At 32.2% G+C, this 13858-nt stretch overlaps 1 protein-coding gene across 4 annotated transcripts in view; it reads left to right on the forward strand.

Annotated features, from left to right (window-relative positions):
- The window catches only part of TMEM68 (transmembrane protein 68), a 33660-nt gene that overhangs the window by 5484 nt on the left and 14318 nt on the right, over nt 1–13858 (forward strand). For 3 of the 4 annotated variants that reach the window (XM_012722802.1, XM_012722803.1, XM_012722804.1), the window contains 2 exons: nt 1430–1823; nt 11428–11595. In XM_012722802.1, the coding sequence (XP_012578256.1) occupies nt 1499–1823; nt 11428–11595 (493 nt within the window). In that variant the 5' untranslated portion in view covers nt 1430–1498. Of the gene's footprint in view, nt 1–1429; nt 1824–11427; nt 11596–13858 lie in introns of those variants that run through there. The other variant, XM_012722805.1, reaches the window with a different exon arrangement.

The raw sequence follows: 13858 nt of genomic DNA on the forward strand, positions 1-13858 counted from the left end.
CCCAATGGACAGGTTTAATGGTATAAAACTAGGTCCAATAGGGAACAGTGAAGTGAGTACTGCAAGTAAATGCTGTTGGTTTCAAAGAAATTAGACTTAAGTCCCCCCCTTTCTAGAAGAACAATACTAATAGCAGTAAGTCAGTTATCGAGATAATTTTGGCATAATGACAATATATATTACTCTTGTTTATCTATCTCCATCTCTTTCATGGGTTCACTTTCTGTCTCATACACAAAGGATTTGAAATGATTGTCATTATTTCTTAGAATATTCTTAGAATAGAAAAGATGGGAATGGAAGATAGAAATCATATGCAGAAGAACATGAACATAAGGGCTATTATAATTGTATCATTAGATAGTATGTTTGTCCCTAGCTTAGTGGTGACACAGAGCTAGTCAGTTATACATCTTTAGTTCATAATTTTTTCTACTGAGAAGCGAAGTTTTTTATAGAGTTTTTAAACTATTCTATGAGGGGTTTTATATAATTTTACTAAACGGTGCACAGAAGTTCCTTACTAGAACAGAAGTGGCAAGACTATTATTTATTTATTTTCCAGCATTTATTAGGTTGAGTGTTTAGGAAAATCAATTATATACCCAGTCAGGCATGAATTGCTGAATGTTCTTGTAATAATTGTCAGTTGTTAAACTGAATGTACAAGAGTATTATTTTTAATAATCAACTAATATGGCTTATTATCATACCCATATCTCTGAATGTCTCATAGTTTGTTTTATGAAAATATTAACTCTAGGTATTAATGATTTTAATCATATTTTTCTCTTATTTGTGTGCTGTGTTTTCCAGAATATATATACTGCAGCTTGGGACAAGATATTTATCTGATTCCTGATAAGTTAACAGACTGGTTTAGGGAGTGTGGTCATACTGAAATGATCCTCTTTAAGACTTCCACATGTTTTAGAGACTATAAGATTAAAAATACCTGCATAATGCATAAGAACAAGAGCTTTTCAGAAAATCTACTTATAAAAGATATTATCCAAAAATGTATGCTATCATTACCCCTTTCCTACAGAATTGGGTTACTGTTATTGAGCCAGATACTGTTGTTTTCTTTTGGTAAAAACAGAGTTATCTCAACATTACCTAGCTTAAGATACAATTGTTCAGTATGATCCACTTAGAATATAAGTCATATTATTGAGATCAACTTGAAATTTCATTCTTCATGAGCTTTATTTTCCTCTCCAAGTGAATAGCTTGTCAGTTACTTTAAAAGTTAAAACTGGCATGTTTCATGAACAAAGTAACCTAATAATTTTTGCACTTTAATGTACAAAAAGTTATTAAACAGTTCACTCATTTTTTGGTATTAAAAAATGACTGGTATTTATGTATACTGAAATGTAACTTTTCAGCTGTGAAAGAATAAAATTAAGTTATTTTTTTTTTCTAGTGGCACAATTAAAGACCTGTTATGGCAATAAAGAAAGAGACTGGATTTGTCATTTTCACCTAAAGAAAAATGACCGACAAAAATCAAACCTGTGGTGTGGGACAGGATTCAGTGCCCTATATGACTTGTCTGATTCACATACTGGAACAATGGTTTGGTGTGGAGCAACTGGAGGATTACTTGAATTTTGCAAACTATCTCTTGTGGGTTTTTACGCCACTAATACTTCTAATACTTCCTTATTTTACTATCTTTCTTCTCTACCTTACTATTATTTTCTTACATATTTATAAGAGGAAGAATGTATTAAAAGAAGCCTATTCTCATAATTTGTGGGATGGTGCAAGGAAGACAGTGGCAACTTTATGGGATGGACATGCAGCAGTTTGGCATGGTAAGCAAGATTGCTTTGATCTGTGTCTATAACATGGCATCATTACATATTGTTGATTGAGTTGATACTAAATTATATAATGGAAAGACTATTTCCTACTACCTGTTTGTATGCATTGTGCATATTTATACCCTTTTAAAATGATTTCTTCCAAACACATTAGTTATATACCAAACAAAGGAAAACATAACATTGTAGACTATTACTCTACGGGAAACCATAAAAATTGATATTTCAGGTGTGTAAAGGAGTGAAAGTCTAAGTAAAACTCTATAGAAAACTATTTTAAAATTCTTTACTTAGCACTTTCATTTTTAAAAAAATATGCTTGACTTTCTCATCATAGAGATTTTGAAAAAATGTAATACTAAATTCAGTATAATTTATATACTACAGTTTGCCCATTTTTGTTTTGATTTGTTTGAGAGGTCATAATGTCTTCTGAATAAATGAGTGATAGTAGTTTTTATCCAGGATGTTCATTCTTTTTTATGTTATTTGAGAGATTGTGATGTTGCTCTCTTAGTGATTGGTGGTTGGATCTTCTTCGTTTGACTATTTCATTTGACTATTCTAAAAGTTGCCCTCTAGTGCCTGATTTTTGAGGACTTGGTTTTTTTCTTGACCAATTTTTACTCTGTTATTCTGCCAATACTTTCCTATTTGTTGGTCTTTTTTGTTTTTGACTATACAAAACTACAGAGGATTCAGTAGGAAGGTAACAAAGATGAGCTTTCTATATTATGTTGTTGAGCATCAAACTAATTTTACACAGGACATGGAAGGAAGTACAGACTTTCAAATATGGTATATTTGGTATATTCATCACTGAAGTATAAGGCTGCTATTAGCAAAGCTCACCAGTGACATGCTTACCAGGTTGATACAATTTTAATACTATATCCATTCTTGTATACCTACAAATCTCTTTTTGAACTCTGTGGCATATATTATTAAATGTTTACCATGAATTCTTTTAAACCTCTTAATAACTATATGTATTATTCCATTTTATTGTTAACCCTTGAGAAACGGAGAAAACCAACAGGTTATTTGCCCAAAGTACACTCATCATATTAGGCAGGTAGGAGGAAGAGCTTGGATATAAACTCACATCAGGCTGTAAGGCCTATACTCCTGTGATCTGTACTGATTCTCTGATCTTGGAGATTCAGGGTATATAGCAGTGATACTCAGCAAGAACCAAGTGCCTTTGATGTGTTGATATTCACTCAACAATATTTACTTACTAGTAGAATGCTTTTGCCAATTAATAGGACTCACATACCCTTTGGTGGTGTTTTATATGAATCCTCCCATGGGCGTATATTTGCTGACACTGCACCTATGTTGATTGCTGCTATTCACTGTCTTTAAAAGATAAAAAAATTTAGTGATAATCAGTTGTAATAGTTGTTGAGAATAAATATCCCCCTGTGTCATACCAGGATAATACATCTTGTAGGGATGTCTCTTGAGATGTGATAAATTTGAATATATTCAACACCTAAAATTATTTTATGGCAGGACATATAGTTGGAGGTATTTTGAAATATGCACAGTGGAAACAAAATACATTGTTTACTGTTTAACATTTTTATTATTATAACAATATTACATTAAGGTGATACTTTTTAAAAACTGATTCTTTTACCTTGCTTAGTAATATATAAAGGATTTATGTGCAAGTTTGGATTTTAGTGTTATTTTAAATTTATCATATTGAATACATATATATTGGTGTCATTGATGCCATAATCATATCATGATGGTGTCAGATCAGTTTTAATTCATTTTTCTTTAAGAATTTTTGGAGGAATTTTCTAAATAACAAGACTGTTCATTGTAGAAAATGTGACAAACACAGAAAACTATAAAGAAGGTAATAATAGTCACTTAAAATGTGCCATGCATTTGAATTCTGTAAAGTTGTGGTTTATTTATCATTTTTTATGTATGACAAAATAGTGTTTTTCATGTCACAGAGCATTCTCAGTGATCATTCTTCAGATGACCACATGCAGCTATTGCCTATTGGACCATTTTTTTGTTTGTTTACTATAAATATCTTTACATAAAAAACAATCCAGTGTTTTAAGGATTAAATTTTACCCTCATAACTGTACATACATGTTCTGTGATTTTTTTCAAAAAAAATTCTGATTATTATGTGCTTTGTAATAAAACATCTCTAGTATATCAAGAAACATTAACTTGATATTTATATTTATGCATTTCTAGATAACTGCCTTGGCAATGGGTGAATGAAGTCCCTACTCTCCAAGTTGCTTGCAGGCTTTAAACTATAAAAGTTTTGATTTATATTTCAAAAAACAATATTTCTGGAAAATATGAGTAGTATTTTAAAAAGTCAGGCTCTTCAAGTTTAGTGATTTCCCCTGGAAATGAATCAGAAGTATTTTATTTTTGCAGCTTGTTATGAAAGCCTGTGTTACCTTCAGTGTGTAGATGTGTCATTGTGGTTTGTTTTTGTTTTACAAGCATAGTTATTTCATTGTCTAAAAATGACATTTATGTTTATATAACACTATCCTAGCTGGTTCAATTAATTGGCAATACAAAATTTTCAGAAGATGCAGAAGTTTGACTGTTTGAAACTATTATATGGATTACTGATTTTTATTTTAAAAAATGTACCATAACAGCACAGTTTGTTTTATATCTTATTATTTTTAAAGAAAAAGACACATTTTGTTCACTAAAATTTTCCTATAAAGAATATGTAGCAATTATTTATGGGAAAATTAGATTGCAGTAGCAAGAGACCATCCCCTTTCTAGGTTGGATAAGTTTCCTTTACATATGAGTTGCTCATTTTTCTGCTTTATTTTATTTAACATAGAAAATGCTGGTCATAGCTCACTAAACAATTTTACAGCTTAGTAACAGGTTACCACCAATATTTGAAAGTCACAGCCACAGGTTAGCATGGCTAAATCTGTAGTAGGGGGCGTAGTATTTACTAGGAGCATAGACTGTGGAATCAGGCATATGTAGGTGTACATTCTGGACCCGCCTCTCTGTGACTCTGAGTAAATTATTTGGGCTTTTCTCACTTGAGTTTCCTCATGTGTGGAGGATTTTTATGAGGACTAAATGGGACACAACTATTAGTGATCCAATACAGTGCCTGGCATTCTTTGGGATAAAAATGACTTTTTACAGAGGTGGTAACTTTGGAACAAAACTTTAATGGATGCATAGGAAAACAAGTGAAATATTTTACAGGACTGTATTTGAAAACAAAATGGATAGTTTTGCAAGATAGAAATGATCAAAATTGGTCAATAAGAAAGAAACAAATCAATAATCTTAAATAGGAACAGTGGTCAGTGTCTACCTCTTCTCTTCACAGGGACCAAGCACCCACATTTAGGTTATGCTTTTAAGGAAGAAATAAGTTGCCCATCTTCAAATGTTTCAAAGCATAGAAATAATGTAGAGCTACAGTTTGTTTTCCGGGCAGCATAGCTTTGTTGGCAGAACCAAGGAGAGCACAAACAAGATTTACAGGTCAGTCTTATCTCAAAAATAATTTTATGAAATTCATTATTTATAATAAAAAAATCTGAGCCAAGGAGGTCTCAGGGAATGTATCAGAAATTTTCAACAAACATGGTCCATAAAGGAAAAAATATTAGAACAGTTTCATTAAGTAGGGAACAAGACAAAGATACTCTCATCACAATTGTTTAAAATTGTTGCTAACGTCTTAGAAATTAGTATAAGTATTAGAAAAGACCTGAGAAAGAGCCAAGTGAGTAAACAAAAACTTATCCATACTAAAATGATTGCTTAGTAAAGAAATGAGTATAAGATCAATCAGATTTCATAACAGTTCCTATTTTCATAGGTTTCTAGTAATCATTTTTAAAGTTGAAAAATTCTATTTGAATATAACAACAATAACAACAATAACAAAACCAAAAGAACTTTTGGGGCAACTTTATAGGGTATTAAGATTAAAAAAAAAGATTTAAAGAAGGAATTAGAAAGTCTCAATTCAGGGCAGTGTTACACTACATACTCCCAGGAAGCATTGGTGCAATTCAGACACAAATTTTCACACTACTTCTACATTTCAATGAAAGAGCAAATAAAGAATAACCAAAACATTTGAAAAAGAGTATTTTCCTTCTCATATCAAAGACATTAACTTTATAATGCTTAAAATCTTGGTATTGGTATAAAGGATTACCACAAATAGATCAAACTAATTAGAGTTCAGAAATGTGAATTAGTAAGTGATTTAAAAAAAATAAAAAGTGATAATCCTGGGTTTTCTTGGCAGCCTAGGGGTTAAGCCTCAGTGGTATCACTGGTAGGCCTGAGTTCCATTTCAGGCCGGGGAACTATCCCATGCATGGCACAACAGACCTCTCCTATCTTGCCTCTGCTCCCCTAAACAATGTATTTTAGTAGATCCCACTCTGTCTATGATGAATCCTCTCACTGCCTTCCCCTGCCCCCAACCTCTGGACTATACCCTATTTTTTCTACACAAAAATAAAATCTTTTTTAAAAAGTGATATTCCACATCAGCAGGTAAAGACATAAGAAAATCTTCGATGGTGTCCAAGTAGGGGAGATCTTAAAAAAGACAAAGTTGTTCAAAAAAGGTAACTATCAATAGATGACATATCAAATGATGAGCGAAGGTCACCATAAGGTATTTACAACCTATCTTAGAAAAGAATGAATCAAAAAACATTACAATGACCAGTAGTTAGCCCACTAGTTAGGAAAGGATAAATTGAAATCACATTAAAATATTTTTTACTCTAAGACTGGCAAAAATTTCTTCTGTAAGTGAAGCCATCCAATAGTTTTCTTTTTCCTTTGGCTTATTTCACTGAGCATAATCTTCTACTTCCCATGAGTTTATCTTTTCTAAGCTGAATAGTATACCACATCTGGATCCAATCATCTGATTGGGGGCATTTAAGTTGTTTCCATATTTTAGCTCTTCACTAAAAAGTGCTGCAAAAAGTGCACACATAGGAATGCAGGTTTCCTTTCAAATTAATTTTTTTGATGTCTTGGATAGATTCCTAGGGGTGAAATTGCTAGGTTGAACAGTAGCTCCATTTTTAGTAGCTTGAATGCCTTCCACATGGCTTTCCATAGTGGTTGTACCAGTTTACAGTCTCACCAGCAATGTAAAAGTATTCCCTTTTCTCCATATCTTCCCTGGCATTATTTTGTTTTAAGTGAACTATTCTTACTGGTATAAGGTAGTATTGCATTGTGGTTTTGATTTGCATTTCTGATTTTAAATGATGTTTAGCATCTTTTCATATATCTGTTGGTCATTTGCAGTTCCTCTTTGAAAAAGAGTCTTTTAAGCTCTTTTGCCCATTTCTTGACTGGAATGTTTGTTTTGTTTTTGTTGAATTGTGTAAGCTCTTTGTAGATCTTTGATGTAAGTCCCTATTAGTTGTGCCGAGTGCAAATATTTTCCCCCAATCTGTAGGGTGTCTTTTTGCTCTTTCCATTGTACAAAACAAACATTTTTTTTTAACTTGATATAGTCTCACTTATTTTTGTTGTCGTTTCCCTTGCTTTTGGGGTTGAGTTCCCAAAAGTCTATTGTTGATGTCACAGAATGTACCACCTATGTTTTCTTCTGATTCAGGTCTTTTGTTCAGGTCTTTAATCCATTTGGATTTGTTTTTTGTGTGAAGTTAGAGAGTTACCCAATTTTATTCTTTTACACATGTTCATCCAGTTTTGCTAGCACCATTTGTTGAAATGACTATTTTCTCCATTGTATGGTTATAGCTTTTTTGCCATAAATTAGGTGTAGAAGTAAGTGTGGATCATTTTTTTGGCCTTGATTCTCTTTCACTGACCTATGTGTCTGTTTTTATTCTAATATCACACTCTTTTGAGTGTTATTGTAGTTTAAAATTTGGTAACATAGGTATCTCCAGTTCCCCCCCCCAAAAAAAAAATTGCTTTATTTACTTCGGGTCTTTTGTCATTCCTATAATATAAATTTTTATTTTTTTTAAATTCTATTTCCTTGGAATACCATTGGGATATTGATAGGATTACTTTTAATCTCTATATTGCTTTTGGTGGGATGGTCATTTTCATTTTAATTATTCTCCCCATCCATGAATATGGGATATCTTTCCATCTCTTTATGTCTTGTTATATATATTTTCAGTAATGTCTTATAATTCTCATTAAATTATCTCCTTTGTTAAATATTTCTTCAGTATTTAAATCTTTTTGATGTGTTTTTAAATAGTATTGTTTCCTTAATTGCTTTTTCTTCTTTCTTGTTATTTGCAGTAGAAATGCAGTATATTCCTCTGTATTAAGTTTGTAGCTTTACCTTACTGTATTTATGTTCAGTCTTTAAATTTTTCTGTATATATCATGTCATCTATTTTAGTGAAAATTTACTTCTTTTCTAACCTGAATTCCTTTGATTTATTGTTATTATTTAATTGTTCTGGCTAAGAACTTTAGTATTAAATTAGATAAAAGTGGTGAAAGTGGACAACCTTGTTTTGTTTCTGATCTTACAGGAAAAAATGCAAAACATTCAGTTTTTACCATTGAATATGATAATTGATTATAGATTTATAGTTTATGATATTGTTATAACTTGTTATGACTTTATTGAGATGATATATGTTTCTTCTGTACTTATTTTGCTAAAAGTTTATTATTATTTCTTAATTTTTTTAAATGTTCTGAAAAGCAAGAAAGCACCTCAGAAATGTTCTCTATATTAGAGTCCCTCAAAGAAAAGCGTGCTCCATTGTGCAGTTGGTTAGTGTGTGATACATATAAGGAATCCCTCAAAGAAGTATTTTTTTATTGCACAGAAAATTTAAGTGATGAAACAGTTGATCCTTTTGGTAGTCACTTCAGTGATTATAGTATCAATGTAAATTAAATTACTTGAACTAGAGTTAGAAAATTGGAAAGAAATGTTGAAAGTATGTAAAAACAAAATCTTGAAATATCAGAAAATTAAATTTTATGAGCATTCTCTTGAGTCCATTTAAAATATTACCAAGCGGTTTATTCCTTCAACACTGGAATTACAGTCATCATACTTAATTTAACCTGTTAACTTAATCAGTTTAATATTAGAGCCTACTTTATGAATGAATATACCATTTTAGTATTTGACAGAATCCTTTATTGTTTGAATGCTTGCTTGTTAGTGAATCAAAAAGGGGTAAACTTAAGGAAATAAACAGATTGATAGTTTCAAATTTCCATATCCTAAACTTTCATCTTTTAACATGTTAGTAGCAGACCCTCTTGAGACATTGTTGAGCAGTCTGGCCTTAGACATTTTCTTTATCTACTATTGGTATAGGTACTTAAAATTTCTTTCTTTTTACTTTTATTTTTTAAACTAATTCTGTTCTTGGTCTCTGAACACTTGCTTTTTTCTTTTTTACCAGCGCAAGTTGAGGCCTTCATCTATGATGGCATGACAGAGTGATGAGATGGGAAGGGAAAGTGGCTTTTACAGCTAGAGACATGACACATTATATTCATTATATCTGCTCATATTGTCTGTTCTTGGTCCTTTGGTAAAATACCTGGGGTATTTTCTGCTGAAACATAGGTGGAGCTATTCCCCACAATCCACCAGCAGTGAAATATTACAGTGAAAAGACAGTAGACATGTAAATCTAACTGATAGGAGAGGTGGCCTGGAAGCCAGCCTTGAGCTGGGATTAAGTTAGTAGTAAACCTAGAGAGATCATCTCCTTTTCTATGTCCACTACCCTTTCATTCTGTCATTTGTTCCTCTTAAACTCTTGCTCTTGTTTACAGCCACTTGAAGTAGGGTTTACATTGTGGCAGGAAGGAGAGGTAAGAACTGACATGAATTCTAATCATACTACAGGAGAGATGTCTTTTGACTGTTAAATTTTATTTTAGATTGTGTTGGGGATGGTTCAATTCATGTCTTCTACCCTCCCCCTTTCGTCTACTCCTTTTTACCTGTTCATTTCCTTAAACCTCACAACCTGCTATAACCAGTAGAATCTTGAATTCCATAGACTTGCTCTCTATCAAGCTTACATGGAAGGGTCCTGAATGTTTCATAGAAACTAGCAGATTCAATAAAATGTGCTTGATGGGTCAGACATAATGTGATTCTTGATAACCTTGATTAACAACCCCAAATAGTCCAAGTTCTAATACTGTCTTTCTGTTCCTACATGATTTTACTATAAAAGACAATAAAATTATTGTTTCTATTCAAATGCTTAAATATTATTATTCCAAATGTTATATGAAACACATATAATACAATTATTTTTCTTCCATTTGCTGAAATTTCTATCTGATTATGCATGTGTCCACTTTTTCACCTAAATCCTTGAACATACTAAACAGTTATTTTTAGTTACTGTTTGAGAATGTAAGCGTTTGAATCTGTTTCTTTTGATTAAACATTGTTTGATTAAACATTTTGAGCATTGGTTTTGGTAGGTGTTTTATATGTTCTATAGTGTTTCTAGCTTTCAGTTGAATTCAGGACATTGTAATAGAATAGAGACTGAAGTACATAGTTGCTACAATTGAAAATTGGTCCTTTTCTGAGAGCACTAGTGAGTGTGGTAAGGGTTAATTAATTTAATTTAGTAATTGAAGTGGGTTTGGGTTTTACAATTTACCTTCCGTTCAGTACAGACTTAAATCCTACTTGTACCAGGTCTCGGAGTGGTAGTAGGTTTTCTTTGTTTACTGCTCTAATCTTAGTCTTGTATAGCTGTGCCTTAGAAAGGATTTTTCTTCATGATCCTGCTCTTATCCTAGGGAAAGATTGCCTTTGTACTCCATATGATACTTATGGTGGGGAAGAGGGTGGTGAGGGCAATCCTCCTTGATTTTTTTGATTTAGCTAAAATTTTAAATAGTTCTGTATTTCTGAGGCTTGGGAGTGAAATTTTCTCAATGTTCGATTTCTCTTTCTGGTGACAGACAGACTTTGGTATATTTAGGTAGGGTCTTGGGAGTTGTGGGCAAGTTTTCTGCCCTTCCTCTTAATGTGAACATGGTTTATGTCATTTCAGGGCCCTGGGTTTACCTCCTACCTCTGTGCAAATGTGTTGGCTTCTACTTTGCTTTAACATAGTGGGCTTTTGTATAGGGATGGTGGGGACATGCAGGGGATGGGCTTGGGGAGTGGAGCTCTGTTCCTGTAAACATCAGTTGCTTTTGGCATATGCCCTTTTCTTCGAAGGGGGTAGATGTTTTTCATCTCCCAGTGTCAGATTTTACAGTACAAGAAAAACTTACAGGAAGTCAGTGGGGTTTGTTCTTTGTACCATTAGCAGAGGTTCTCAGAGGACCTCATTTGCCCTGCTGCTAATTTTTCTTCTAAGTACCCACAAGAAACATGGAGAGAAGCTTGTGAATGAGTGTGTGAACTCTTATACATTTCCGGCTTCCTAGGAGGGATTCTACATTCAATGTTAGCCCATAGTTCTATAAGAAAAAAATTTTCTTTTTTAATTTTTGTATTAGTGACTACTTTTTAATATGAATTAAATAATAAATATATTTAAATATGTGAACTTTGTCTTTCTAACAGGTTATGAAGTTCATGGGATGGAAAAAATACCAGAAGAAGGGCCAGCACTTATAATTTTTTATCATGGAGCTATTCCTATAGATTTTTACTACTTCATGGCTAAAATTTTTATCCACAAGGGCAGAACTTGCCGAGTAGTAGCTGATCACTTTGTTTTTAAAATTCCAGGTAAACATTAATCATTGATAGAATTATAAAATATCTTACAAATTATGTGATCATTTATATTTTTGAGCCCTCTATAATATCATATGGAAAAGGCATTTGTCTTTTTTAATGATAACATACTTGGAACTCCAATTTGGGAATACTTAATTATTCTGTTTAGGTAGTAAATCTAAATGTAAAATAGTATGGCAAAAATGTCATAATAAATGCTTGTTAATTTTTTTTTAAAGATTTATTTATACAAGAACTGGGATGTAGGCCACAGGTGGGGGGTGGGGGTGGGGCTTTGGGAGGATTCACCAGAGACAGAGTGGGTGCCAGAACAGGCAGATCTACTGAAATACACTATGAGGGGATCAGAGGGCAGACAGGAGAGGTCTGCACTATGTGGGTTCCCTGGCGAGGGGTGAAGCTTATGCTGCCATGGTTTTGGATAGCTTCCTAGTATTGTGTTTTAACTCCTTGTGCCTTCAGAGAGGTCCTTTTATTAACAGCATTTATATTTCCAATTTAAATCCTTAACTTTCAGTTTTTAAAAATGTAACTTTTCCCAAAGAATTTTTGTTACAGAAGGTGACTGACTTTGCACGATGATATTTTTTCATATGTTGTTTATATTTGGGGGTTAATTTTACTGTAATTAGAGTTTGATTACTATCCTTGTAGTGGCAGGATACTACACTACAAATAAGCAAAAAAATAAAAAAAATTAACTAGGGTTTATTGTCTTACATAATATAGCATTGCCTCAAAATCCAACCCTAAAGATTTAATTTTGTCCCTTATACTTGACTTGATTGGTGAACTTAAAACTCTTAAGATTGAGCCACTATAGTCTTTTCACTCTTTTCATGAAGGCTTTCTACCTTTTCAATAAGATATAGCAAATGATTTAAACACAATAGAGTTTTTAAAAAATGTTAGAAAAAATTGTAAAATAGTATCATTGAGATCAAATCTTATTTTCCTCTCACCAGTCTCCAGAAACAAGCCAGTGTTGCTCTGGAATAATTAAAGCAAAACCCACCCATTAACCAAACAAACAACAAACAGTGAATTAAATAATCCCAGTGTCTTTTATAGACATGATTAATGCTATGTGTATTTTTGTGTCATCAAAAAGTCATTTGGACTTTGTGTATAAACTAACTGGCTATAAAGGGTTTTTCTTTAGAAAGTAAATTCACTTTATATTAAATTTGGAAAACAACAGTTATCATTTTGATTTATTTTACTTCATTTTAATTTGCATATTTTCAAAACAAAATTTATTTTGTTCTTTTTTTTAAAAATATAGTTTAATGATAGCATTTAATTTTACCATGTTTTATGAGGAATAATTTTAATTGATATTAAAACACTTAAGTGTTTTTTTCCTTATTTAATGTTAGGCTTCTTCCTGTTTTAAAAAAGTCAATAACAGAATGTGAATAGTTTTAATTAGCATTTGGTTTTTAAGGTTTTTCCTTCTTTGTAATTTATAAAGTCTACCCTGTCGTTCATTTATTATGAGAATGCATTTAAGTTAAATCAGTGAGCTTTTAATGTATATAACATTTATGATCTTGCTTCAGACCCCTAGCTCTATGAGCAGTTTAATCTGCCCAGTTTTCATTACCTATCCTCATATTTCCCACTCTCAAGAAAAAAGACGTCTGAACATTAGCCCTTGCAGTTTTATGTTTAGGGCTGGGTAAAATATTTAATACAGATAAGATTGTTTCTTTTATCCATAGATCGTTGTTATTTGAAAACTATAATATCAAGATTTAGAACTAGCTGTTCCTAAATTAAGCACTCGTATTAAAACTCAATGATTTTGCTACTAGTGATTTTTAAAAAGCATCCTCTGACTTTTTAATTTCAGTCAATTTGACTTTGGCTTGCTAATTTTGGTAGGCCTAAGTATAGTTAGATGCACATTCTCTTATAGGATTAATGTAAGGTTAGATTTGTGATTACTGATGAGAGATGATTTCTGATTGCTTTAATAAATGTTGTAAACAGTCTTTGGCTATGAGGTGCGGTAGAAAGAGCTGTGCACTAGACATACCTGGACAGGACTCTCTGTACTGCCACTTGCTAGATATGTGACTTTGAGCAAGCTGCTTACTCTTTGAGTTAGCTTTCCTCATCTCTGAAATGGGATTGTATAAGTTTCAGTTAAGATTTTGAACATATAAAGTAGCCAAAGTAGTGGATGATCAATAAGATATACCTATTGCTTCACCAGCAGTATTAATCCTATATTAATTTTAAAAGT

This window comes from Condylura cristata, unplaced genomic scaffold, assembly GCF_000260355.1.
Source record: "Condylura cristata isolate star-nosed mole 26May11 unplaced genomic scaffold, ConCri1.0 scaffold00009, whole genome shotgun sequence".
Taxonomy (NCBI): domain Eukaryota; kingdom Metazoa; phylum Chordata; class Mammalia; order Eulipotyphla; family Talpidae; genus Condylura; species Condylura cristata.